Source organism: Podarcis pityusensis (assembly GCF_964106645.2).
Source record: "Podarcis pityusensis genome assembly, chromosome: 15".
Taxonomy (NCBI): Eukaryota; Metazoa; Chordata; class Lepidosauria; order Squamata; family Lacertidae; genus Podarcis; species Podarcis pityusensis.
Genome location: NC_138040.1, coordinates 2,798,651 through 2,826,183, shown reverse-complemented (window position 1 = coordinate 2,826,183; position 27,533 = coordinate 2,798,651). Strand labels below are relative to the sequence as shown.

General features: G+C 47.9%; 1 protein-coding gene across 3 annotated transcripts in view; it reads left to right on the top strand.

The window, feature by feature from the left end:
- The first annotated feature begins 311 nt into the window (after positions 1 to 311).
- Positions 312 to 27,533, top strand: part of NCOR1 (nuclear receptor corepressor 1) — a 110,697-nt gene continuing 83,475 nt past the window's right edge. For all 3 annotated transcript variants that reach the window (XM_080982719.1, XM_080982720.1, XM_080982718.1), the window contains exons 1-5: positions 312 to 406; positions 18,775 to 18,952; positions 22,473 to 22,603; positions 23,543 to 23,738; positions 24,794 to 24,976. In XM_080982719.1, the coding sequence (XP_080838845.1) occupies positions 18,845 to 18,952; positions 22,473 to 22,603; positions 23,543 to 23,738; positions 24,794 to 24,976 (618 nt within the window). In that variant the 5' untranslated portion in view covers positions 312 to 406; positions 18,775 to 18,844. The remainder of the gene's footprint in view (positions 407 to 18,774; positions 18,953 to 22,472; positions 22,604 to 23,542; positions 23,739 to 24,793; positions 24,977 to 27,533) is intronic.

Below are 27,533 nucleotides of genomic sequence, written 5' to 3'. Positions count from 1 at the left end.
GTCCTGCTCTCCCGGAGAGCGAGCGTTTGCTGCTTCGCTGCCGCGCAGGTCCTGAAAGAGACATAGTGAGCTATCGTCCCCCAAGCACCCGTTTCAAAATACACTTATGGAGGGTCGAGAGAAATAGAGAGAGGGTGGCAATGCACCCTAAACCCTTTGAGTTGAGGTGTATATTCTCTCCATTGTTATAACGATTTCGCATGGTTGTTACGATGGCCGCTCTACGGAGCTGCCAGGACTGTTCGCGGTGAGGGAGGCGGGGGAGGAGTGGGCGGAGCCTCCGCGGGGCCGGAGGGAGGGGGAGGGGACGGCGGGGAGGGAGGGAGGGAGTCAAGATGGCGGCGGTGTTGCTCCTGAAACCGCCGAGGTGCTGGAGGAGGAGGAGGATGGTGAAGATGGGGATGAGGTAAGGCGGCCGGGGAGGGGTCGAGGAGGCGGGGAGGGGGCCGCCATTAGCCCCCCCTCATTGGCAGGGGAGAAGAGGGAGGGCGAAGGCAACGGGTGGGGTCGGGTGGGGGAGGGGAGGCAACTGACAGGTCGGGAGGGGTGACTGGAGGTGGGGGGAGGGGAACTTAAGGGGGGGGCAAAAGGGAGGAGAGTAACTTCATACCCCCCCTACCAAAAAAAGGAGATGATGTACCCGCCTGAGCTCTTACTCAGAGTAGACCCATTCGAAACTGGGTCTACTCTTGAGTATGGCTAAGTGAGGGGTGGGGGTTGAAAACGTGCAGAACTGCAAAGAAGAGTCTGGATTCCCTCTAGGAAGAAAGCCTCCCCCTAGTAAGTGTGGCGGCCCTATAGGGCGGTCCTTTAAAAACATCCTCTTATAATCATCATCATCATCATTAACTGAATTTTAATGACGCCAGTGTAATCGAACAGAAAAGCTCACTGGAGTTCAAAAGAAAGACGTGTTATCTTCCAAAGTGTTTACATAGGGGTGGGAGGGGTAAACAGGCAGTACTGTGTTTAGGGGGGACGGAGACGGCGTGGTGAATGCACAGCTTTGACAGTACTTCAATGTATTTATGAGTATAATATTTGAGGTATTTACCCCAATTTATGTGTAGTACTTCACGTTGTTCTCACTGTACATGTAATAGTTGCAACTGGTGAGAGGTCATTTTGCCTGCGTTGATTTCAAAGGGTCTTGAGCGGAACTGAAGTTTGATTCCAGCCTAAGAGACAGCAGGGACGGTTCAAAGCATGTTGATTGAGGATTAAGACCCCTTTAAGCTCAGCGGGGTCCTAACTATGGTCCTAACTACATTAACTCACAAGGGGTGTGTGGGTCTTACTCCCAGGTAAGAGGCTTATGGGGTTAGGATTGCAGAACAGAAGTGTAGCTGAAAAGACTGAACTCTTAAGCATGTTTTCTTGGATGTAAGCCTTGGTATTTGTGTGTTTTTATGTTGAAAACCTTGGAGGGCAGTTTTTATACATTTAATCATAGACATAGAATTTTAGAGTTGGAAGGGACTCCTGCAATACAGGAATCTCAACATGAGACCCCCACATCCAATTTGAAAACATACCAGATCCTGCTTAGCTTTGCAAATGTTCTAGCAGTTTAATTGCTGCCTATGGGAGTAAATAGACAAGGGGGAGATTCATTCTTCCTTCCCAACTGAGTGGACAGTGCAGCCCTATAAATCTCTACTCACTCACTGGGGCTTGCTCCCAGGTAAGTGGGTATAGGATTGCAGCCAAATTGCTCAGAAGCGTAAGAATATTTATTCAGAAATAAGCTCCTTTTGCTTTGAGGGGGCGGGGCTTCCCCCTAGTAAATGTGGCTTGTATATTACTCTAAACTCTACTCAAAATGGACATACTGAAATTATTAAGGTAGTCATGTCCATTAATTTTGGTGGGTCTGCTTTGAGTAGCAGTAACCTTGGAGGGCATCCCTGTGTGTTTTAGGATGGCAGCCTTATAGGGTTAATAAGTGAGTCTTAGGATGGCAGCTTTCCTTCTGCCTGGTGAGGTTGACACCACCAGTTTCTTTTGGATTGACCCCCAGGTTGATGAAGCCTGCGATTGTTGCTCAAAAAGCAAGACCGCTTATGTTCAGCTGGCTTTTATTCATTACTCCTGAGAAAGTGCACCTTGAGTTTCTGCTTTGCGGAGCAATTCTGTTCACACTTGCTCAGAAGTAAGTCTTACTAGGCTCAGTGGGCCTTACTTCCAAGTAATTAAACATAGATTGGTTGCAGTCCCAATGCACAGTTAAACTGTTGGTAAACCTCATGGAAGACAGTTGTGTTGGAGTTTTACTTCTGTGGCCGTCCAAATAGTTCTGGCCTCCCAGCTCCCACCAGCCTCGGGCCGGTATGGCCAAATCTCTGGGATGATTGGGTAGTAGTGGGTAATGGTTAGATTATCCTACCAGGACTTGGGAGACCCATGGTTCAAATCCCCGCTTGACCATGAAACTCACTGGCTGTGAGCTTGGGCCAGTCGCTGCCCAATGCCCTCATGCAAACCTGCCTGGGTTTTGAGATCCTTGGGGGAGGGCCTTGTCTCAGTCCTGCCACCCTCACAGGTGTGCTTGGTTGGGATGCAGGACAGGGTCTTCTTGGTGGCTGCTCCCAGACTTTGGAACTCCCTAGAGAAGCTAGAGTGGCTTCCTCCTTGTTGTCTTCCCACCAGCAGGTGAAGAATTCCTTGTTCCCACAGGCTTTTGAGAATTGAATGCTTTGAATGAAACAGCTGTTGCTGTTTTTATTGTAATTATTTGTATGTTTCATGTATGTATATAGCTTCATCTCTATCTATGTTTAATTGTTTTTTAATGGTTGATTTTTCTGTGATTTTAGCGGTTCTTGTTTTTATCTGCAAGCCACCTTGAGTCCCACCAGGAGAACAGGCAGGGTATAATTATATTTAATAATAATAATGAAAGCAACAATAACAACACCAGCAAATCCCATCAGTCACAGCCACCTGGCTGGGGGCTGATGGGAGTTGTAGTCCAAGACAGTTGGAGGACACCTGATTGGCGCATATGGAGATTGGAGTAGGCATAGTTTAGGGGGAGTTGACATGGAAAAGGAGTGGATTATATTGGTTCTGGGCAAGACTAATATAACAGGGGGTGCAACTTGTAATCTTGTCTGCATTGATTCTTCAAGTGAACTCCCCTGAACTTCATGGGGTTGACACCTGAGTAAATCCATATAAGATCACACTGTGCATCCCCTTCAGATGTCAGTGAGAAAAAGAACTACACAAGTTTTAGAAGACATCTGAAGGCAGCCCTGTATTGGGAAGTTTTTAATGTTTGACGCTTCGTTATGTTTTATATATTCTGTAAGCCTCGCAGAGTGGCTGGGGAAACCCATCCAGATGGGCGCGGTATAAATATTAACAATATTATTATTATTTAAAATGCACTGAACTGAGCTTTTCCTTATTTTGCTTTCTTTCTTTTTCAATGCCATGTGCATTGGCACATGGATGCCAACGTCTCATTAACGCTGCTCTTCCAGTTTTATCGTGCTCTGTCCGGGGATGTGTCTAGGCTTGGGGAAAGAGGTGGAACAGCTGAAGAAGCCAACGTGCGGCGTGGGTGTGTGGTCAGGGGTGTTTTGCTGGTGTTTTTGGGGAGAACAACAGCAACAAAAAAGAAAATAATAATTCCAGTGCAACTTGGGCGAGTATAGGCTGAAGGGATGGAGGGACTGTTTCTCCAGGTGATAAAGCTATTGGTGGCTGCTAGCTGTGATGGCTGTGTGCAGGGTTTGAAATTAGCAGGGCGCCAGGTACTTTTTGCCTCCAAAGATTCTCCATTTGCGAGCACCTCAAAGTCTGGGCGCCATTTTTTGCCCCTGACTGACACTCCAGGATTACTGAAACGTACAGTGAGGGTAAAACGTATTCGATCCCCTGCTAAATTTGCCCATTTGCCCCCTGGCGAAGAAATGACCAATCCATCATTTTAATGGTAGGTTTATTGTAGCTGTGAGAGACAGAATAACAACAGGAAAAACCCCAGAAACTTAGAAGTCAAAAGTCAGAGATGGATGTGCGTTATAATGAGTGAAATAAGTATTTGATCCCCTATCAACTAGCCAGATGTCAGGCTACCTGGGGATCAAATACTTCCCCCCCCCTCACTGTATGTGCTTTGAAGCCTCGAAGTATATGTTAAGGATAGACAATACTTTAAGGAATTAAACAACAAAGAGTAGAGTGTTTCGAAAACTGAAGTATGGTACCAATATTTTTATTGTCGGCACCAAATTAAACACGTATTAACAATTTCTGCTAAAAATGTGATATTAGCAATGTGTCACTTAAGTGAGTTGTGTATTAATTCATGCTTATCCAAATAATAAACAAAAGGTGTTGCTCCCCCCCCCCGCCCCCCGTGGCAACTAGACATTCTGTTTTGGCGCCCACAACCCAGGTCCCAGAAGCCATTTGGCTCCTAGCTTTTCCACCCCAGTTTCTAACACTGCCCAGAGAATAAAGCTATAGGTGGCTGCTAGCTGTGATGGCTATTTGCTGTCTATACTCTTGGAGTCAGTATATGCCTCCGGACTCAATTTGCTTGGAATCACAAGGGACAAGATTTGCCGATATGCTCAGTGTGTCAGCTGTCTCTCTTCCTGGAGATGCCTTCTCTGGCCACATGGCCACACCCCTTAATCACATCCCATTTGGATTACTGTGGCACGATCTACGTGGGGCTGGCTTCGAAAAGTGCCTGGAAACTTCATTTGGCCCAAAGAACCATTGCCCAGGGCTGGTTACAGGGAGCCCTTGTTACAGCAGCTCCACTGTGGCTACCAGCCTGATTCCAGGCACAATTCAAAATGCTGGCTATTATCTATAAAGCCCTATAAGTTTTAGGCCCAGGCTAGCTGAAGGACCCTATTCTCCTATATGAACCTGCTTGTTCTCTGAGGTCTTCAGGGGAGGCCCTTCTCTCAGTCCCACCACCCTCACAGATCTGCTTGGTGGGGACGCAAGAGAGGGCCTTCTGGGTGGCTCTTCCCAGACTTTGGAACTCCCTCCCTAGAGAAGCTCCTCCCTTGCTATCCTTCTGCTGGCAGGTGAAGACTTCTTGTTCCAACAGACTTTGTGGAAGTGACTGCTTTTAAGGAAAGGGTTTTCAATAGCTCAGTATCTGTGTCCTTTTTATCTATGTTTTAGCAGATTCGGTATTTACATTGTTTTAACCCCATTATGAGGGACGCGGGCGGCGCTGTGGGTTAAACCACAGAGCCTAGGACTTGCCGATCAAAACATCGGCGGTTCGAATCCCCGCAATGGGGTGAGCTCCCGTAGCTCAGTCCCTGCTCCTGCCAACCTAGCAGTTCGAAAGCACGTCAAAATGCAAGTAGATAAATAGGTACCGCTCCAGCGGGAAGGTAAATGGTGTTTCCGTGCGCTGCTCTGGTTCTCCAGAAGCGGCTTAGTCATGCTGGCCACATGACCCGGAAGCTGTACGCCGGCTCCCTCGGCCAATAAAGCGAGATGAGCGCCACAACCCCAGAGTCGGCCACGACTGGACCTAATGGTCAGGGGTCCCTTTACCTTTTAACCCCATTATAGTTTCATTACTTTTTGACTGTTATCTTTTCTTTGTTTTTAGCTACCTGTGTTTTATCCATGTTTGTTTTGGATTTTTGTGAGCCGCCTTGAGTCCTCTGTTCTGGGGGGAAAGGCAGGATATAAATACATAAAATAATGGGGAAAGGCTGCTGCCATGCTTGACCCAGTGAGCAGGAAGAGGTCGCTCAGAAAGGCCGGGTCCCACTTGAGAGTTGACGCAGATGTTGAGGAAGAGGCGGGTTCTGGCTAGGGGAAGCCCCAGGCACCCATAGTCACCTCTCTGTGGCTAAAGGATGCGTGCTTCTGTCTAGATGCTGGAGGCTGGTGGGAGTACATCTCTTACCTCCAGCCTCACTCAGAGGAGTTGCAGGTTGAAAACTTCATCCCCTTTCCCCCGTTCCCCTGCACTTTTGGATTGCTGCCTGCCTAAGTCGGGCATTGCCAGCGTTGCTGCTTGCCCAGGCTCACTTGTTTGTGGGACTCCCACAAGGGTCTCAAGCCTCTGCTGGGTCTGTGCAACTGAATCCTCTGTGATCAAAGTCATTTCTTGCAAAGCTGCACCCCAGCTGCAAGATTTTGCCTGGCTTCTCTCCCCCAGCCTCCCTCCCCACAACCCCGCTTGTGGGTCTTGAATGACGTTGTGTAGACGTGCGTTCCCTTTGCAACTCTCTCTGAAGGTCACAACTGCTGCCCAAAGTTACTCCACGCCCCCTCCTGCCTCCTTCCCCCCCCTTACCCACCCACCCCTTTTGTCCAGGACAGGGCCATTATTCCCTCCTGAAGTCCTTCAATGATTTACAGATATTTCTTGCTCTGGTAGGTTGGCTCATTATGTCAGTGTTTCAAAATGCTTGGGCATGTGTGATTTATTGATTGATTTATTAACTTGGCGAGAGCTGTCGCAGAGCAAGAGTCTAGGCCACTCGTCTGTGAACCAGGAAATCCCCGTTTTCAGATCTCACAGCTGCCGGGAGGGACCAGAAACGGGTGTCAGAGAGAGCCCCTACTCTGAGAGCAGAAGGTCGGTTCAATCCTCAGCATCTCCAGTTACAAGGATCAAGTGACACATGACGATGATTTGTTTAATTTTTATTCCCCCATCCCCTGCCAAAGGGGTCCTGGGCAGTAAACGCATCAGTACTAAAACTTTTTTTCTTTCAAAAAAACATTTTTAAAAATGGTTAAAAACACTTGAAAAACAGTGATCTGAAGCAATATCTTTCGGGCATCAAAATGCCTGCGTAAGCAGGAATCTTTTTTAAATCCCTTCTCTAAGCTAATAAAAAGAGGGAGCAGGTGCACCTCACTAGGGTGGCCGTTTCCATGGATGGGGAACCACCACAGAGAAGACCCTGTCTCCTGTGTGAAAATCACCAGGGTCTCCTCCTCCCCGACAATGGTAGGGCCTGAGATGGGAATCGGGAAAAGGCAGCTATTTTTTTGCAAGAGAGATGGCCCTGGTGTTTCTCCTCGTTCCGACTATTCCCAATGTTCTCAAAGCGCTTTGCATTGGCATGGCAGGCTGTCCCAGGATTTGGGGGTTTATTTTTCCTTTTTGCAAGGTTGGCTTCTTGTCACAGGGTGGTTTGATTGAGCGGGATGACTTGCTGGCTGCCTTCCAGCTCTGCGAAGTGTCACGAGGCGCCTTGGGACGGTGTGTCAGCTGATCGCTGGGCAAAGGTGTCCCTGTTTGAGTGTCTCTGTGGATTTAAAGAGAAAGCAGGCCTCGGGTCTTCCCCTGCTTGCTCCAAAGCTAGCCTGGTAGGAGGCGGTGGAGAAGGGGGTCAGGGTGGGAGCAGTTGCCGTTGGTCATTCCAAATGCCGGGGTGTGGATTAGATATGCAGGGCTATATCTGGGCTGGCCTCATGGCGGGGGGCCTGTCACGGAGCGAATTGCCATACAATGGATTAGGAGCTTTGGACTGTGCTGATCCCTCTAGCTCAGTATTGCCTACACTGACTGGCAGCAGCTGTCCAGGGTTTCAGGCAAGGGGACATTGCTAGCCCTACCTGGAGATGCCAGGGATTGCAGGGGGGCGATTCTGCATGCAAGGTGGATACTCTGCCAGTGAGCTACAAGATTCCAGTCTAAACGATTCTGAATGAAGGGCTGATTTAAATGGGAACAAAGGAAGCTGTCATACGCAGAGTCAAACCATTGATCCATTTAGGATCAATGCCAGGGATTGAACCCGGGATCTTCTAAATGCAGAGCAGATACCCCACCGCAGAGTTTTGGCCTTGCAGAAGGATGAGGTAGTTAATACGGCAAGCAGAGCTTTCCCTTCTTGTCAATTTCTCTTTCTTCTAATTTCCCCCAGGTGCAGGAGGATCAGTTTGCTGCTTCTGTATTTAATGTATCTCTGTGTTTATAGTATGTATGTACATTTCAGAACATCCCTGTACTGCTTGATTACAGTAAAACTTCAAGCACTGACAATATATATATATATAATGAGGGAATCGTAAGAAAGAATTCCAAGTCTGACCAGTGATCTGAACCTGCTGCAAGGCAGCAGCCTCCGTACGTATTTACTTCAACTAGCAGTTTGTAAGCATCCCAATGCAGTGAAAGAGCAGAGCAGAGAGCACTCAGAGAACTATTGTATGAAACATTAGGAGTCCCACCGCAATAAAATTCATTAAGGAACAGCATGGGCTGGCCGCTTGTCATCGGTGATGTCACAGGCGCTGTCCAGTAGGTGCCTGTGGCACTTGTCCAGCGACATTCCATGTAGCAACATCCAATGGGGTTGTGTTGGCCAAGGAGAAAGCTGCCCTTTCGGAGCATCGTTAAGTGCTTCCTTGGTTCTGCATTGTTCCTGGAGGTGATTTTGAAAAGTGCAAGAGAGGAAGTGCTGGTTCTCAAATCAAGCCTTTCCCTGTTCTCTCCCCCCCACCCCCACCCACTTTTTTAAAGCACCATGCATGCTAATTAGGTTGCTATAACAATTGAAAGCGTTCGGGATTTTGATAGTGCCCAACGGTGTGATCCAACACCTCTGGTCATGCAAGCCCCACATGCCTCTCTTCTAGTGCAAAAATGTACATCTCCCGAGCGATGGGAACTCTGAATTTAAGCTTTCCGTTTGGCTGCGCTTGTAAGGACACCAAGCGAGATCTCGCACTCGGAAAACTTAGCAGCACAATCAGATGCGCGTTTGTTGGTACGCTAAGTCCCGCTGTGTTCAACAGGGCTTAGTGAGTGTGGGTAGGGTTTCCCGTGGGTAAATTCTACCCAGGGGAATGCAAGAAGAAGCTGCCTTTTACCAAACTAGTTCACTGATCTATCTAGCCCAGAATTCTCTACAGCCAGAGGCACTGTTGCTTCTGGTTACCAGTTGCTGGAAACCCCAGGAGGGGAGAAGAGGGTGCTCTTGAACTCAGGTCCTGCATGTGGCCTTCTCAAATCTGCCATTTGGTTGGCCTCTGTGAGAATAGGACGCTGGACTAGATTGGCCCCCTTTGGCCTGACCCCACAAGCTCTTCTTACATTCCTATGACAATAATAACAATAACAATAATATATTATTTGTACCCCACCCATCTGGCTGCGTTTCCCCAGCCACTCTGGGCGGCTTCCAACAAAGATTAAAAATACATTAAAATGTCACACATGAAAAGCTTCCCTAAATAGGGCTGCCTTCAGATGTCTTCTAAATGTCAGGTAGTTGTTTATCTCTTTGAAATCTGATGGGAGGGCGTTCCACAGGGCGGGTGCCACTACTGAGAAGGCCCTCTGCCTGGTTCCCTGTAGCTTTGCTTCTCGCAGGGAGGGAACCGCCAGAAGGCCCCTGGAGCTGGACCTCAGTGTCCGGGCTGAATGATGGGGGTAGAGATGCTCCTTCAGGTATACTAGCAGCAGCACTCCCTGCCTTGTCTGGAGATTGAACCTGGGACCTTCTGCATGCAAAGCAGATGTTCTGCCCCTGTTCTATGGCCCTTCCCCAATCTATGAAGCTGCCTTACGCAGTTGGTCCACCCGGATCGGTATTTTCTATACATTGGCAGGGTTTCAGGCAGGGAGCATTTTCCCCCAGGCCTGAGATGCCAAGGGAAAATAAGAGAAGAGGGAAAATATTTAAAGCAGCCTGACAAGGATGCATGAGTTTCTGAGGTGTATGTAATATGGTAAAGGTAAAGGGACCCCGGACCATTAGGTCCAGTCATGGCCGACTCTGGGGTCGCGGCGCTCATCTCGCTTTACTGGCCAAGGGAGCCAGTGTACAGCTTCCGGGTCATGTGGCCAGCATGACTAAGCCGCTTCTGGAGAACCAGAGCAGCGCAGAAACGCCGTTTACCTTCCCGCCGGAGCGGTACCTATTTATCTACTTGCACTTTGACGTGCTTTCAAACTGCTAGGTTGGCAGGAGCAGGGACCAAGCAACGGGAGCTCACCCTGTCGCGGGGATTTGAACCACCGACCTTCTGATCGGCAAGTCCTAGGCTCTGTGGTTTAACTGGACAGGGATCCAGGGATAGGGGATTTGCCTTCTCACACCCAAACAAGCTTGTAGAAAGTAGGCTGGAAGGCGGGTGATTTAGGGGTGGGCAGTGGTTGCTGTGAAATCCAGCAAACAAACTTTCCCCCACCCGGCAGGGATTATTCCTTCCTTTTTGTTGGTGAGGCCTGCGGCTCAGCAGCAGAGTATCTACGCTGCGTGCAAAAGGTCCCAAGTTCATTCCCTGCAGGCATCTCCAGGTAGGGCTGGGAAAGACCCCCTGCCTGAAACCCTGAAAGTCTGCTCTGAGTCAGTGTAGACAGCAGTGAGTTAGATAAAGCCGTGGTCTCGCTGCTCCTGTTTAAACCAGCCCTTTGTTCAGAACCATGAGGACCGGAAACTTACTTCGTTTTAAGAGAAGGGCTCTTTCCCTCCCACCACTCACCAGTTCAATACAGCTGCAAAGAGGTCATCTTTTGGGGGGCTAACAGACAGCCCTAAATCCGAGTCCCTGATAATGCTATGTAGCCCAGCAGGGGAGGGGGCTTTAGGGGAGGAGGCAAGAGGAAAACTATCCTTTCCTCCCTGCCTGAATAGCTCTACAAGGCTCCTGTTCAAAGCTTCCTGAGCCCTTGACGGAAGTGAGCCTACGCTGCAATGTGTTGTTGCAGTTCTTGCTTATCTTTGTCGTTCAGGTGGATGCCTGGGCGCGTGTAGATTCCTGCAAGTGCATGATGCAGTGAGTAAACAGTGGCTTGTCTAAAGCCGCCCTGTGAACACACTGGGCAGAGGTGTCATTTAAACCACCGACTTCCTGACTTGTAATCCGCTATGGTGAACCAGCTCTTCTCTTCTCTCCCCGCCCCCATCAGAAACTAGGGGAATGCCCAGGTCAACCACACGTTCACATTGCTCAGCCTGACTCTTAAGTTCCTCCACTGGGACTTGTCGGGGTCTCCTTCTGTTTTGCAAGTGATTCTCGTCTGGGTTCCTCCTCTACAGTGGAGCAGAGTGGGGCCACCCCAAAGTGTTTGACTGCTGTAGCAATAATAATAATAACAATTATTATTATTATTATTATTATTATTATTATTATACCTTGTTGCACAGGTTTAGGAAGCTTTTTAGTAGAAGCTCCCTTTGTTCCTCTTGCCTTCTTATTATTGTTGTTGCTGTTGTTATTATTATTATTATTATTATTACAGTGGTACCTCTGGTTATGTACTTAATTCGTTCTGGAGGTCCGTTCTTAACCTGAAACTGGTCTTAACCTGAAGCACCACTTTAGCTAATGGGGCCTCCCACTGCTGCTGCTGCCGCGCCGCCGGAGCATGATTTCTGTTCTCATCCTGAAGCAAAGTTCTTAACCCAAGGTACTATTTCTGGGTTAGCAGAGTCTGTAACCTGAAGCGTATGTAACCTGAAGCATATGTAACCCGAGGTACCACTGTAATTGAAATTATATACTGTCCTATACCCATAGGTCTCAGGGCAGTTCACAGGATAAAATCGCCTTCGTAGCGTGGTGAATGCCTGGGATGCAGAAACAAACCATGCTTTATTTATCTATTGATTACATTTATATCCCACTTTTCCTCGAGGTGGTGTACATTGGTCTCCTCCTCCATATTTTATCCTCCTGGGAGGTAGGTTAGGCTGAGAGTGAGTGACTGGACCAGGTTCACTCAGTGAGCTTTGTGGCTAGGGGGATTTGAACCCTGATCTCCCAGGTTTGAGTCTGACTGCACCACACTGGCTGTCCAAGGTTAAGGAAGAGCACTGAGCTCTTGCAAGCGCCACACCATAGTTGAAACCGGCCGAGGGTTGTAAGTCCACAGCAATCCATGGCTTCAGATTGTGGTTCTTTGGCAGCGAACGCACCATTGCTAAGCTGCTGGGCAGGGTTTGGATGATTAGGCAGACTGTGGTTTAATAAACCATAGCTTGGTAAACTGTGGTTTGCGTGCGAAAGAGGCCATAGACCTTGTTGCTTTCTGGGTTCCTGCAGATCGCTTAAGGCAGCCTTGCCAAATGCACGTCTCTGAGCTGGGATTGGGTGCTCAAACAAACCACGGTTGAATAAGCCATCGTTTGGTAAACCGTGGCTAGGTACTATGTGTGAACCTGGCTATAGCAAACCCTTTACTTTGCCAGCAGATGGCTTAAGGCGGCTTTGCCAAGGATACATCCCTGGCCAGCCTTTATCTGCAAGAAAACCTAGTGCAGGCCATCCTTTCCAACTGCAGTTGAGAACTACGCTCCTGAGCTCCCGGCTCAAGGGGGCTTGCAGTTGGGGTCTCCGCTGAAATGACGTGACCTTTTTAGACCAGCTGCACAGCCCAACAGAGCGCTTGAGAGCTGCGTTCCTGGTGCATCTGAGCGAGGGTGGGCGAGACAGTTCCCAACAGCTGTTAACGGTAGCAGAGGATTATTGTTTTTTTAGCGGGGGGGGGGGTCCCTTTGCTTCGATCGTGGCTCCCTCTGTCTCCAGCGTAAGCGGTGCTATTTTTGACATATATGGGATTATCAGGTCAACGGGGTGTGGCATTCTGTCTCTGCTGCGGAACGGATTCTTTTCGGGGCTTGGTGGACGAGACCGTCTTTATCCCGGGCAAAGCTCGCCATAGCGGGGAGGGGAGGGGAGGAAGAGAAGAGGAAACTGTGAAACCTCAGGGGAGAGAAGTCAGAGCACTGGTTTCCTGTCCCAGAATACATGAGTCCTGTGCCGGGGTATCAGATCTAGGGCATAGAGCATCATTTGGGATTCCTGCAGGAAGAGCTTCTCTGATTGCTGAGAAGCTACGGCTTCAGCATAGCCAATTTTTTTGGGGGGGGGGGAGGAGGGAGCTGTGTTCTAGGTGCCATCCAAACAAACAAACAAGCAAACAAACTTCACCCTTGGGTGACCAGGTCCCTGGGACTTTCTTTCCGTGCTGACTTGGCAGAAACACACGCAGCAGCGTTCTCGACTGTTCCATCTCAGAAGCAATTGGTTTCCTGCACAATGGGGATTTACCCTCATTAACACTAATTACTGGAGGCTAGACGGGTTTGGGGAGGTTGCGTGGCTCGCCACAGTAGTTTCAAAAACAAAACTGGCCATCTTAATTTTTTTTAAAAAGAGCAAGTTGTTAAGGTCATAGGCTGTGGAGGAGCCCAGATGTCACTTCTATACTTTGAAGCATATATTTGAATCCATAAGAATGAGTAACTTGCTTCACTTGCTCAGGTGATTTTTGCCCAAGGACGGAAAAAAGAAAATGTCTCAACGGAAGAAGAACGGCAGCAGAAGTTATTAGAGTATTCAGAAATGGCTAAACTTACTGGAAGATGATAAACCCTTTAATGTAGAATGGAAACAATTTACTATTGTAAACAAATTAAGACATTAGCAAGATTAAAGTAAAAAACGCACAGTGACAGAAAACTTGGGATAAATAATAGTTAGGGATAATTTGGAAATGCAGTAAAAAAAGCAGTACATGTGTAAGAAACCGCAGAAAGGGGGTGGGGAGTCGAGTCGAAATACGATGTGGAATAATTTAAATTTATGTTTTGTGTTTGTTGTAAAAGGAAAAGTATAAATAAAAATGGGTTGGTTTTTTTGTTTTTTGTTTTGCAAGTTTGATCCCTGTATGGGACAGCTGCATATTCCTGCATTGCAGGGGTTGGAATAGATGATCCTCAGGGTCCCTTCCAACTTCAGTTCTAGGATTCTGTGACCTGAGATGAGTCTTGAAGCGCTGCTTCTGTAATCACACAGAACACCTCCCCGCTTTCTTGCCTATGTCAACTGTCTGCAGAGCAGCGCAGTGGTTGTGGAAGCCTCAAACACGTTCCACGTTAGCCTGAAATCCATATGGCCACACAAGTTTGAGGTTGGAGCGATGGGGGCAGGAAAGGCAGGAGCCAGCATATAATAATAATAATAGAAAAGTCTTGAGGCTCCTGAAGGCAGTGTTAGAAACACAGACATGTAAGCTAATTGCCAAAATGGTACCTTAAAACTAAGTTACGATCGCCACAATGGAATGTATAGGAGCCATCTTTTCCATTATTATTATTACAGTGGTACCTCGGGTTACATACGCTTCAGGTTACATATGCTTCAGGTTACACCCTCTACCAATCCAGAAATAGTGCTTCAGGTTAAGAACTTTGCTTCAGGATGAGAACAGAAATCAGGCTCCGGCGGCACGGCGGCAGCAGGAGGCCCCATTAGCTAAAGTGGTACCTCAGGTTAAGAACAGTTTTAGGTTAAGTACAGACCTCTGGAACGAATCAAGTACTTAACCTGAGGTACCACTGTAATTGTTATTCATTTCTATGATTTCTATTTCTAGAGCCTTCTCTAAGGGACATTTTGCTTTCCCCCTATTTATTGACCAACTTAATTTATAGAGCTGCCCCATAGCAGAAGAACTCTAGGGAGCCAGTGTGATTCAGTGGTTAGGAGTGTTGGAGAGATCAGGGTTTAAATCCCCCCTCAGTCAGGAAGCTCACAGGGTGACCTTGGAATCAGTCGCAGCCTCTTCACCTGCCTCACAGGGTTGTCGTCAGGATTAACTGAGCTGGGGAGGGGTGTGAATCATGGACTCCTTGGAGAAAAAGGGGGGCTATAAATGCAATTAATAAGCTCTTCTTACCTGCTTAAGCAAGCTGGAGGGGGCAGATTTCCCACTTCAGGTACACCTTTGCACCCCTTTCCAATAGCATTTTGTGTCTGGAAAATTTCTTCTAAACTTTTCCGATGGTCTTTGAGCACATCCTTCCTGAAACCTCTTTATAAATGTGTGGAGTCTCTCAAAATACATGCCCAGAATGTACCTTCTGACCCTGAGCACTGGGCAGCACCATTTAGAAGGAGGTGCAAAAATCTAGAGGTTTGTCCAAGTCCTGATCCACTTGCCGGGCAAGAGGGGTATTTCTGCATAAGGCTTCACGAAGATCTACCTGGCTGCATAGACACAGAGCACACTGAAAGCACCTGTGTCGTCGTTCGTGGGCCACTATCCGCCCCCCCCTTACCAGTCCTCCAAACTCCAAACCCGATATTTACTGGGTTGCCCAACTCTGTGTCACTGTACTGTGATGCAGACAGAAATCCAACGGGTATAACCAGTAGGAGTCTGAAGTGGCCAGGCGCTGGTTTAGCTTCGAGGATTTGCATGGCAAGATGGTCTGCAATTTGCATCTCAATTCCCCCAAACCTTTATGCCCAAGAATGGAGAAAAGGTTTAGGGACCAATCAGGTCTTTAGATTAATTACCAATTACCAATTTGCCAAGGGCTGTGTGCGGAGACAATAACTCTTGATTGTCAGGAGACTTAGGACAGCTGAACTCTGTTTAGTCTCCTAGACCTTGAGGATCAAAGACTCCCCCTTCATTCCCAGACTCTACCGGGCGCTTTGAGTGACTCCCAGCTGCCTGAATTTACAAATCAGATAACAACTTCTTCCTGCCCAGAGAAGAGGCAATTTGATTCACACCTCCAAAGACAGAGAGTTTTACAATTAAAGAACCAGACACACATTCCCCAGGATTCCACAGTTTTAACTCTCCCACAATGCTTCGCTCCTGTATGAACCAAAGTTTCAACGCACAAAGATTTCCCAACTTCACTACAGCCTGACTACCCCAAAGAATCCTGGGAACTGTAGTTTATTAAGAGTGCTGGGAATTGCATTCCTTTGAGGAGTCAACTGCATCTCCCAGGATTCTCCGGGGGAAGCTATGTGCTTTAAATGTAAGGGGGTGTGTGTGTGTTTGTGTATGAGAGAGAGAGGGATTGGGAGGTCAGGTTAGGAAAGCATGATTTGGCTTGTATGAGTCATCCGGCGTTATGACTCAGTAACGTGGGTGGCCGGCCTCCTGCACAGACGCCGCTGGTGGCAGGCTTGGGTCAGAGATGGAGGTGTGTGGCTGCAGGGCTTCAGCTGCATTGCAGAATGGCGCTTTGCAAACCCTTTCCCAGGGATGGGCGGTGTTGCAAACAAAAATTGCCCTTTTCCCTTATGGGGTATCCAAGAGCCCATACAGAGTCCTTACGTAGGTTCCCTATTGGTAGGAGAGAATAACAGAGGCCAACCAGAGAATATTGAGAAGCAAAGCAGCTAGTAAGCCTGATCTTTATTGATCTGTTGCAACAGGGTGCTCCCCTCACAAGCAGGAGAGGAGGAGGAACCCAGAAAAATGGTGTGCAAGGCCTTATAAAGACTTTTGAAATTGCCACCCTGTAGATCAAGACGGAGGGACGCAGGTGGCGCTGTGGGTTAGACCACAGAGCCTAGGGCTTGCTGATCAGAAGGTCGGAGGTTCGAATCCCCGTGATGGGGTGAGCTCCCGTTGCTCGGTCCCTGCTCCTGCCAACCTAGCAGTTCGAAAGCAGGTCAAAGTGCAAGTAGATAAATAGGTACCGCTCCGGCGGGAAGGTAAACAGCGTTTCCGAGCACTGCTCAGGATCTGATTTCTTTCCGCAGGGCCTGTAAGACAGAGTTGTTCCGCCTGCCCTTTGGCTAATAATCAATTTGACTCCCTCCCCCTCTTTCTCTTTTTTTCCTTTCTCCTCCTGTGATGAGGCTGCATTTTAATGTTTCAATGTTGTATTTTAATCTTGTTTTTTAAGTTGTATTTCAATCAACTTGTTTTTATTATTGGTTGTTAGCCGTCCTGAGCCCGGTCTTGGCTGGGGAGGGCGGGGTATAAATAAAATTTATTTATTTATTATAATTATTATTCTCTGTGGAAGCAGAGTGTAGCCATTGTGGCTGTGAGCCATCAAAAGCCTTTTCCCCTCTGGATTTGTCTAGTCCCCTTTTGAAAACATCCATGTCGATGCTCCTGTGGCAGGGAGTTCCACAGTTTAACCACATGCTCCGCAAAAAGAAGCCCTTTCTTTTCTCCGTCCCAAATCTTCGAACACTCAGTGTAGTTCCTGGGAGTGATTGTATATGGGGGAACCTAGGGAGCTGTATTATAGGCCAAGAGGCTCACTGATCCACCTAGCCCAGTACTGACTGACCATGGCTATCCATGGGTGAGGAGGCCGTGTTGAAATGTTCCCAGTTTCAAATTTCTGAGGTTTAATTTATGTCTTCAGTTTTTCATGCTGTATTTTTTTAGTGTTGTAAGCTGCTTTGAGACCCAGATGGTGGAAAGTGATTATTGAAAGTTGATTATTGAAATAATAGATAAAATACAAGTAACTAGACAAGTGGATGCGGGTGGCGCTGTGGGTTAAACCACAGAGCCTAGAACTTGCTGATCAGAAGGTCGGCGGTTCCAATCCCCGTGACGGGGTGAGCTCCCGTTGCTCGGTCCCTGCTCCTGCCAACCTAGCAGCTCGAAAGCACGTCAAAGTGCAAGTAGATAAATAGGTACCACTCTGGCGGGAAGGTAAACGGCGTTTCCATGCGCTGCTCTGGTTCGCCAGAAGCAGCTTAGTCATGCTGGCTACATGACCCAGAAGCTGTACGCCGGCTCCCTCGGCCATTAAAGCGAGATGAGCGCCTCAACCCCAGAGTTGGTCACGACTGGACCTAATGGTCAGGGATCCCTTTACCTTTACCTAACTAGACGAGTAGCAGACTTTAATTGCAAAAGCAACTATGAGCTCAGTTCGGTTATGGCACAGAAAATGAATGTTCTCTGGTTGGAATGCTGAACTGTTGAAGTGTGAGTGTGTAAGTTTGTTTGTGTGTTGCACGTAGCTCTGCTTTGAGCTTGTATAAGAATAATTGTATAAGAATAATGTTAAAATCCCAAATTTATTTTACAAATATCAAGGCACATGGTCACTCAGTGCCGTCAGTATATGCAAATGTATAGAACCTTTGTTCAAAATAAAAATGGAACTGACTGGCGAATACTTTTATTTTTATAAATCTTTACTATTTGCAAAGGGAATCTTTGCATGAGTTAATATTTTACTAGCCTTTGGAGCTGCTCTGCAAATTTCTACTTTTCTCCTTGCTGGCCGTGATGCTTTACAGTTTAAATTTTTGATGCTCGGGTTCTTTTGTGTGTTTTTTATGTTTGCACTTTTTCTGCTGTTAACAAATTAATGATAAATAAGTAAGTCAGTCAGTCAGTCAGTCAGTCAGTCAGTCCCAAAGCAGGTCGGATGAGCCTGACACCCACTTTCCCCTCTGCTCTGATATTTGACGTACGCCACCTTGGGCAACCATGCCAACCTGCTGCGCCGAAGTGAACTGCGATATGGACAGGTGATGGCGTGGGGTTTCGGCAGCTTCTTACCAGTTCTTCTTCTTTTTTTAAAATACTTTTCTTTTGCTTTAAACAAATACAGATAAATATAGACAACCAAAATTACGAAAGAAAATCCCTTAATAATGATAATAATGAAAAAAGCTAAAAAACTACCAACAATATCAAAGTTCATGGCATAGAACATAAGCCATTATGGGAAAGGAAAAAGGAAAAAGGAAAGGAGGAGGAGGAGGGGGGAGAAAGAAAGAAAGAAAGAAAGAGAAAGAAAGAAAAGGGGGGGGGGAGAAAAAAAACGGAAAAAAGAGAGGAAGATGAGCCAAAACAGAAGAAGGCTCATCTATTGTATGCTTCCGTCAAGGTCACAACAGATCATTATTCTTAACAAATCTCTCTATCTGCATTCCATAGAATCCCTCATCTTGGTATCAGGGAACATTTCCCTATGCGGTATCATTCTAAACATAACCAGGTCTTTCTCGATGAACCCTTATCCCCTTCTTACCATTTCTTTCTCTCTCCCCCCCCCTCCTCTTTTTTAACAGACTCTTTCCGGGAAACACGATTGCTCGCCGGCCTTGATCTCGCATCGCGGCGAGGAGCCCTCCTCCCAGAATGTCAAGCTCGGGCTACCCTCCTAGCCAAGGAGCGTTCAGCGCAGAACAAGGGCGCTACCAGACGCATTCGGTCCAGTACACATTCCCCGGCGGCCGACACCAGCAGGTAAGGGGGGACGTGGGGGGAGGGCATGCTCCCCAGGCGGTGGCACCAGAGGGTTCTCCGTGGCTGCTAGCCACAAAGGCCGTGCTCTTCCTCCACTGCTGAAAGCAGCAATTCTTCTTGGTTGCTGGAACCACAGGAGGCAAGAGGGCTCTTGAGCTTGGGTCCTACTTATGGGTTTCTTCTTGGGGCTGCTGTGAGACCAGGATGCTGGACTAGTGGGCCCATGGGCCTGATCCAGCAGCCTCTCCCTATGTTCTTATTCAGGAACACAGGAAGCTGCCTTACCCTGAGTCAGACCACTGTTCCATTCAGCTCAGTATTGTCAACACTGGCCGGCAGCAGCTCTCTAGGGCAGCGGTTCTCAACCTGTGGGTCCCCAGATATTATTGGACTACAACTCCCATCATCCCTGAGCTCTGGCCCTGCTAGCTAGGGGTGATGGGAGTTGTAGTTCAACAACATCTGGGGGACCCACAGGTTGAGAAAGGGGATGGGTAGGCAAACTAAGTTCCGGGGGCCGTATCTGGCCCAATCACCTTCTAAATCTGGCCTGTGGACAGTCCGGGAATCAGCGTATTTTTACATGAGTAGAATGTGCCCTTTTATTTAAAATGCATCTCTGGGTTATTTGTGGGGCATAGGAATTCGTTCATTTATTTATTTTTCCAAAATATAGTCCGGCCCCCCGCAAGGTCTGAGGGACAGTGGACCGGCCCCCTGCTGAAAAAGCTTGCTGACCCCATGCTCTAGGGGGACATTTACAGCCCCCCCTGAAGGTGCCATTGGGGATCAAACTGGGAACGTCTGTATGCAAAGCTACAGCCAGTAGTATTTATTGTTACCTTCATTAGAATAATTTAAGCCAACGGTTTCCCGTCCCTGAGCTCAGGAAGATGCATGACAGGAGTAGTTACGATGATGATGACAGGTCAGGAAAGGCTGGAGGAGCAGACAGTCTACAAAGTAAATGGATAAACGTTTATTGAATACACGGGGAAATGGTGTACACTTGAAAACGTTGGCAGCATTAAGATAAATTCAACAGTGTACGTAAGTTTTGATGGATGTAAGAATGGAATACTGAATGGTTTAGTTTTTGTAAAATATGCAGGGATTTATAATATGCAAAATGAACCATGGAAAGAGAGGAAGGGAAGTCATTAATATTTTAAGGATGTTTAAATGAGTATTTCAAATTGTAAAACAGAAAATTGAATTATATATGTGCGTGTACCGCATTTTTCCGTGTATAACATGTTCGCGGCTGCAACCAATAGCCCATCCCCCCTCTGCACTATCCGTGTATAAGACCCCCAATTTTTAATAATAATAATGCTAATAATGCTAATAATATTTTTTATTTATACCCCGCCCTCCCCAGCCAAGGCCGGGCTCAGGGCGGCTAACAAGCAATAATAAAAACAAGTTGAATGAATACAACTTAAAAACAAGATTAATATGCAACATTAAAATATTGAAACATTAAAATGCAGCCTCATTTTTAACATTATTTTAGAGTAAACCTCATCTTATACACGGAAAAGTACGGTATATATGTGTGTGTGGGGGGGAAGTAAATGGATAAAATGAACAAATTGAAGCAAAGGAAACACTGGTCATTTGAAAAGCAACGACCCACCAACCCTTCAGCTTTCTTGAAAGCGGTTGTGCTAAGGAGGCCGGTTCCTTAATTATTGCCAGCCTTGTGGCTCCTTCGAAAAACCATCCTCAAGTAACTGTCAATATTTGAGCAGCCAGTTGACCACTGTGCCAACCCTCGGACCAGGGAGCTAGAGGCGTGGGTTGCGGCAGGCCCAGTTCTTAGCAGCTCACGTGAACCTCTGTGGCTGTGTTACAAGGGGAGCAAAGTATGTCCCTTCCTCCTCCTCCTCTTCCTTCTCCTCCTCTTCTTCCTCCTCGTCCTCCTCCTCCTTCTTCCAAAAGAAACGAAAGGTTCTTCCCGGTTGGGGCTGATCGATTCTTCAACCTTGAGAGCAGAATAGCTGGTCAGTTGTCAATGTTTGACCAGGCAGGTGGCTGGCGTGCCAACCCTGAATCGTAAGTACATTACAGGAGCCCTGCAGGATCCGGCCAGAGGCTTCCAGAGCAGCTTACGTACCATCAAATAAAACCAGACAGTCCCTGCCTTCAGGCTTTACGATCTAAAAGACTCGGCAAAGAAAGAAAACAGGGATGGGGGCAGAAGAGGGGGAAAGCAAAGGCAATTTCTTAAAGTAAAATTGTAGTTCTTACAATGAGTGGCTGGAACGGTAACAGTTCAGGGGCAGGAGGTCACTTTGGCGGAGCTGACGATACGAGCCCCACTTCCTGTCTAGATGTTCTAAGCATGGGAACTTTTGGCTGCCCCCAGAAGTTGCTGGACTACAACTCCCATCATCCCCAGAGAGTGTGATAGCCAGTGGCCAGGGATAATGGAGGTTGTTCAGCAACTTCTGGAGGGCCAAAAGTTCCCCGGCGCCTGTTCTGGACGCTGTTGTGACCAAAGCCCCATCACAGACACCCCAAACATTGGCCATTGCAGCCAGGGTCTGATGGGCGTAACGGTTAAGAATGCTGGACTGTGACCTGATAGAGCGGGGTTCGAATTCCCACTCAACCATGAAGCCCACTGGGCATGGCCTTGCGCCAGTCACTGACTCTCAGCCTAACCTACCTCACAGGGATGTTGTGATGATAAAATGGGGGGGGGGGGCAGAGCTACGTATGCCAGCTGGAGCTCCTTGGAGTAAAAGGTGGTACAGTGGTACCTCTAGTTACGTACTTAATTCGTTCTGGAGGTTCGTTCTTAACCTGAAACCATTCTTAACCTGAAGCACCACTTTAGCTAATGGGGCCTCCCGCTGCCGCTGCGCGATTTCTGTTCTCATCCTGAAGCAACGTTTTTAACCTGAGGTATTATTTCTGGGTTAGCAGAGTCTGTAACCTGAAGCGTATGTAACCTGAAGCGTATGTAACCCGAGGTACCACTGTATACAAAATAAAATGAAAATAAATGACATCTGGGCAGTGCCAGCTTGGGGTCGGCTGCCCTAGAAGGCGCTGCTCCCGGGAACCCACAACTTGCAGGGGAACAGACTCCTCGGGAGGCGGTGGACTCTCTTACCTTGGGGGTTTTAAAGAAGAGGTTAGATGGCCATCTTGTCATGGGTTTCCATTGAAATGAGGCTGTATTTTAATGTTTTAATGTTGTATTTTAATCTTGTTTTTAAGTTGTATTTCAATCAATTTGTTTTTATATTGGGTGTTAGCCGCCCTGAGCCCGGCTGGGGAGGGCAGGGTATAAATAAAACCTATTATTATTATTATTATTATTATTATTATTATTATTGATGCTTTAGTTGAGATTCCTGTATTGCAGGGGGTTGGACTAGATGACCCTTGGGGTCCCTTCAAACTCTATAATTCTATTATTCTTTTTCCTAGGTTGCAGCTGTTCAATATTTCTTTTAAAAAAATACTGACAAAATAACCTCCCCCCCCCCGTTTTTTAATCATGTAGGAGTTTGCTGTTCCTGACTTCCGCCCTTCTCACTTGGAAGTCAGCCAGGCCACCCAGCTCCTGCAGCAGCAGCAGCAACAGCTTCGGAGGCGGCCCTCTTTGCTGTCTGAATATCACCCTGGCTCCGACAGGTAGGGCGCCCTCGATCTCTGACCCATTGTTACCTGATCCTGTCATCTTTCCCTATATGTGCCCACTTGATCGCTCCAATCTGCTGCACCAGCCCTGTTGCAGGTTTCCGCATAATCCTTTTTCCAAAGTAAAAAAAACACCCTTAGATTGGTCTCAACTAGGGCCAGGGCCTTTTCAGTACTGGCCCCAACTTGGTGGAACGCTCTGTCACAAGAGACTAGGGCCCTGCGGGACTTGACATTCTTTCCGCAGGGCCTGCAAGACAGAGCTGTTCCGCCTGGCCTTTGGTTTGGACTCAGTCTGACCCTTATGTTGCCCTCCCCTTATGGTCTTGATCTAAGGGCTACTTTTAAAATGAGGCTGCATTTTAAATTGCATTTTAACCTGTATTTTAAATTGGTTTTCCCCCCATTATGTTTTTACTGTACTTTTACTGGTGTTAGCTGCCCTGAGCCCGGCTCTGGCCGGGGAGGGCAGGGTATAAATAAAATTTATTATTATTATTAAACTTAATAAAAGGAGCAGTACGTAAGAACATGAGCTGTCAGTTCTGCCTCTCCAGGTTCACGGGGGCATTTGCGTTCATAATAGGGGATTTTATTTTGGAACCTCCCCTCTGGAACTGCTGACGGAAGGATGCTTAAACACGCCGGATTAAAGGCTCTTCCATGTTTTGGAGCGTCAGCGATATTTCAGCAGAGACTGGGCGGCCCCTCGCCAGGGGTGTTGCCTCTGCTTCCTGCATTGAAGATCCCCACATTGAGCAGGGGATTGGACGCAGCGACCTCTTAATATCCCTTCCGACTCTGCGATGCTGTGAAAACACCCCCGCCCGCCCCAGATGTGCAAAAACGGGGCTGTGGTTTACTAGGTAAATTGGAACACTCCCTGGGACAGTTGGTGGGTATGCCATTCCATTTATTTCCTCTGCCTCTCAGGCCTCAGGAAAGAAGATCTGGCTACGAGGCCCAGTTCCACCCCGGCTCGTCACAAGCTGATCATGATGCGCTGGATTCGAAGAGGCCGCGCTTGGACCAGGTTTCCGACTCCCACTACCAGCGGGTCAGCGCTGCAACGGTCCTGCCGCTGTCCCACCAGCTGCAGGATGGGCTGCGTTCGTCAGACTTGAAGAAGGTAATGCCGGCTGGGGAGAGGCCGCTGCCAAGTCCCGCCTTTTTGCCTGGTTTGAGGCATCGGCTGTACAGCGGTGCCTGGTGTCCTTTTGGACTGGTAGGGCCGGAGTCAGGGAGCCCAACAGTAGGTGGCGCCAGAGCCAGTGACAAGGGGAGCCAGCTCTAGGAAGCTCAGAGCTCCTCTGCCAAAGGAGTCTCACAGGAACATAGGAAGCTGTGCTACACCAAGTCATACCATTGGTCCATTTATTTCAGTATTGTCTGCACTGACTGGCTGCGGCTTTCCAGGTTTTCATGGGGGGAGTATTTTCTCAGGCCTACCTGGAGATGCCAAGGATTGAACATACGGCTTTCTGCACACGAGGCAGGGTTCTACTCCTGAGCAATGGCCCTTCCTTGCTAAGTCACTGCTGTAAACTTGGGACACTGAAGGGCATTGGTCGTGGCTCAGGGCTAGGGCCCTTCAGCTGGTGCAGTATTCAGCGGCCGGGTTGCTCTCTGAAGCAAGACGGTTTGCACATATTACACCGATCCTGGCCCGACTGCATTCACTGCCAGTTAGCTTCCGGGCCCAATTCAAAGTGCAGGTTTTAACCTATAAAGCCTTAAACGGCTCAGGACTGCCATATTTCAGGGACTGCCTCTATCTGTACGAACCGACCTGGACTCTGTGATCATCATCTGAGGCCTTTCTTTGTTTGCCTCCTCTGCAAGAAGGGTGGCAATACGAGAACGGGGCCTTTTCTGCAGTGTCTCCCTGTTTGTGGAATACTCTCCCCAGGGACCTTCACCTGGCGCCTTCATTACATATCTTTAGGCACCAGGCAAAAACTTTCCTTTTTAACCAGGCTTTTGTTTGATTAATATTCTACGGCCTTTCAAATGTGTTTGTGGAAGGGCGGGGAGTTTTTATTTTATTTTTAAAAAATGGTAACTATTTGTTTGTTTGTTTTTATCCTGTATTTTTATCTCGTAAACCGCCCTGAGGATCTTCGGATGAAGGGCGGTATATAAATTTGACAAAACAAAACAAATATATTTCTCTTTTCCCCCCAGGAGTCAGCTTTTGGAGGCAAGCATGACGGGCCGCCATCGCCGCTCTCAGGCCAGCCCTGCGGAGATGACCAAAATGCGTCTCCATCCAAGCTGTCAAAGGAGGAGCTGATCCAGAGCATGGACCGGGTGGACCGGGAGATCGCCAAAGTGGAACAGCAGATCCTGAAGCTGAAGAAGAAGCAAGTGAGTCGCCGGAGCAGGGCGTGGGGATCGCACCCACCCCTAGGCCTGCTGGATTAGGAATGTGTGTGTGGAAGTCTCTTGGCAGAGAAGAGATGGGATGGGGGGCAGGGAAGCCTTTGGCCGAGGATGAGGGGATGCTGCAGGTAGGTTGCAGGTGGGCGTAGGCAGAGCAGGTGGGCAGGGGTGGGGTAGCAGAGGATGGGGCTGCCGTTCCTGTTGATGGGATCTGGCTGAATCAACAAAAGGTTGGTCAAACCAGGGATCTGGCTGTAGAGCAGGTGTGGGGAACATCTGTGAGCCTCTAGATGTTGTGGTCCTCCAGATGTTCTTGGGCTCCAACCTTCCCATCAAGCTCCCAGGGATGATGGGCAACATCTGGAGGGGACTGCAGGCTAGCCACCCCGGAGCCAGCAGAAGGGTGTCTATTTATTTGTCTTAGATGATAATAATAATAATAATAATAATAATAATAATATTTTTTTTTTATTTATACCCCACCCTTCCTGTGTCAGAAAACCGGGCTCAGGGCGGTTAACAACAATTTTAAAACACTTAATTGATGCAACAAAAAAACAGCATAAAATACAGCATAAAACGTGAATAACAATAAATTCAGAATGCAGAAATCAATTTAGGGGGGAAATCCATCCAATAAACATTAGATGATCACCAGGGCTAGCTGGCTAAATTAGTTCTATTTGGGCCAGCGAGGAGACCAGGGGAGAATTAGCTGTGGGATCCCAGAGCAGGTAATCTTCATAAAAAGGGGAGGGGGAGGGAAGGAAGGGGAATAAAAGATCAGGCTAAGTTCAAATTGAAAGCCAGGCGGAATAGCTCTGTCTTACAGGCCATGCGAAAGGAGGTTAAATCCTGCAGGGCCCTGGTCTCATGGGACAGAGCATTCCACCAGGTTGGAGCCATCACTGAGAAGGCCCTGGCCCTGGTGGAGGATAGTCTGACTTCCTTAGGGCCTGGGACCTCTAAACTATGATTATTCATGGACCTTAAGGTCCTCTGCGGGGCTTACCAGGAGAGGCGGTCCCGTAAATAGACAAGTTTTGTATGCATTGTGATGCCACTTCGAGAGTCTTCCCGGGAGTTAAATGAAGTTTAATCGTAATCGTATATTTATATGCCCTTTAACCGTCGCAAACCGCAAGTGGTCTTTTGCAGAAAAGCAATATAAAAGTTTGTTTAAAAAATACTGATAAAAAAGCAAACATTAAATGAAACTCAACCTAAAAATTGTTTTAAAAGAAGTAATTCCAGCGTTGACAGTACTGTGCTAGATGGACCAGTGGTCTAATTCAGGATAAGGCAGCTTTCTGTGTTCCTCTCCCTGTTCTAACAGGAGATGCTAGAGAGTTTCCCAAACTTGGGTCTCCAGCTGTTGTTGGACTACAACTCCCATCATCCCTGCCCCCTGGTCCTGCTAGCTAGGGAGTTGTAGTCCAACAACAGCTAACAGCTGGAGACACAAGTTTGATAAACATTAACATGTTCTTTTCCACACCAGGGGCTGGAGCATCTCTGTGGCTTTCCTGCTGCCTTTGGACCCCAATTCCCATCAGCCCCAGCCAGCGTGCCCCGGTTAGTGGTCAGGGACAGATGGGTGCTGGAGTCCCAACAACAGCAGGAGGGTTCCACATCGGTGACTCATGGAGTAGGCAAAGCAAAGCATCTGATTGTTTGCTTCACCCCTGGTTTACCAAAACCAGTTTTTCCCTGGTGTAGACTTTTTAGTCTCCCTCTGCATGATCCCTGAAGGACCAGGTGCACAGCCTGGGAGTCATTTTGGACTCAAAGCTGTCCATGGAGGCACAGGTCAAATCTGTGTCCAGGGCAGCTGTCTACCAGCTCCATCTGGGACATAGGCTGAGACCGTATCTGCCTGCGGACTGCCTCACCAGAGTGGTGCATGCTCTGGTTATCTCCCGCTTGGACTACTGCAATGCGCTCTACATGGGGCTACCCTTGAAGGTGACCTGGAAACAATTAATCCAGAATGCGGCAGCTAGACTGGTGACTGGGAGCGGCCGCCGAGACCACATAACACCGGTCCTGAAAGACCTACATTGGCTCCCAGTACGTTTCCGAGCACAATTCAAAGTGCTGGTGCTGACCTTTAAAGCCCTAAATGGCCTCGGTCCAGTATATCTGAAGGAGCGTCTCCACCCCCATCCTTCTACCCGGACACTGAGGTCCAGTGCCAAGGGCCTTCTGGCGGTTCCCTCGTTGCGAGAAGCCAAGTTACAGGGAACCAGGCAGAGGGCCTTCTCAGTAGTGGCGCCTTCCCTGTGGAACGCCCTCCCACCAGATGTCAAAGAGAACAACAACTACAGTACCAGACTTTTAGAAGACATCTGAAGGCAGCCCTGTTTAGGGAAGCTTTTAATGTTTGATGTATTACAGTATTTTAATATTTTTTTGTAAGCCGCCCAGAGTGGCTGGGGAAACCCAGCCAGATGGGCGGGGTATAAATAATAAATTATTATTATTATTATTATTAAGTCTCTCTTTTTTTAAGTTCAGAAGCAAAAATACCCTGCAGCCTTGT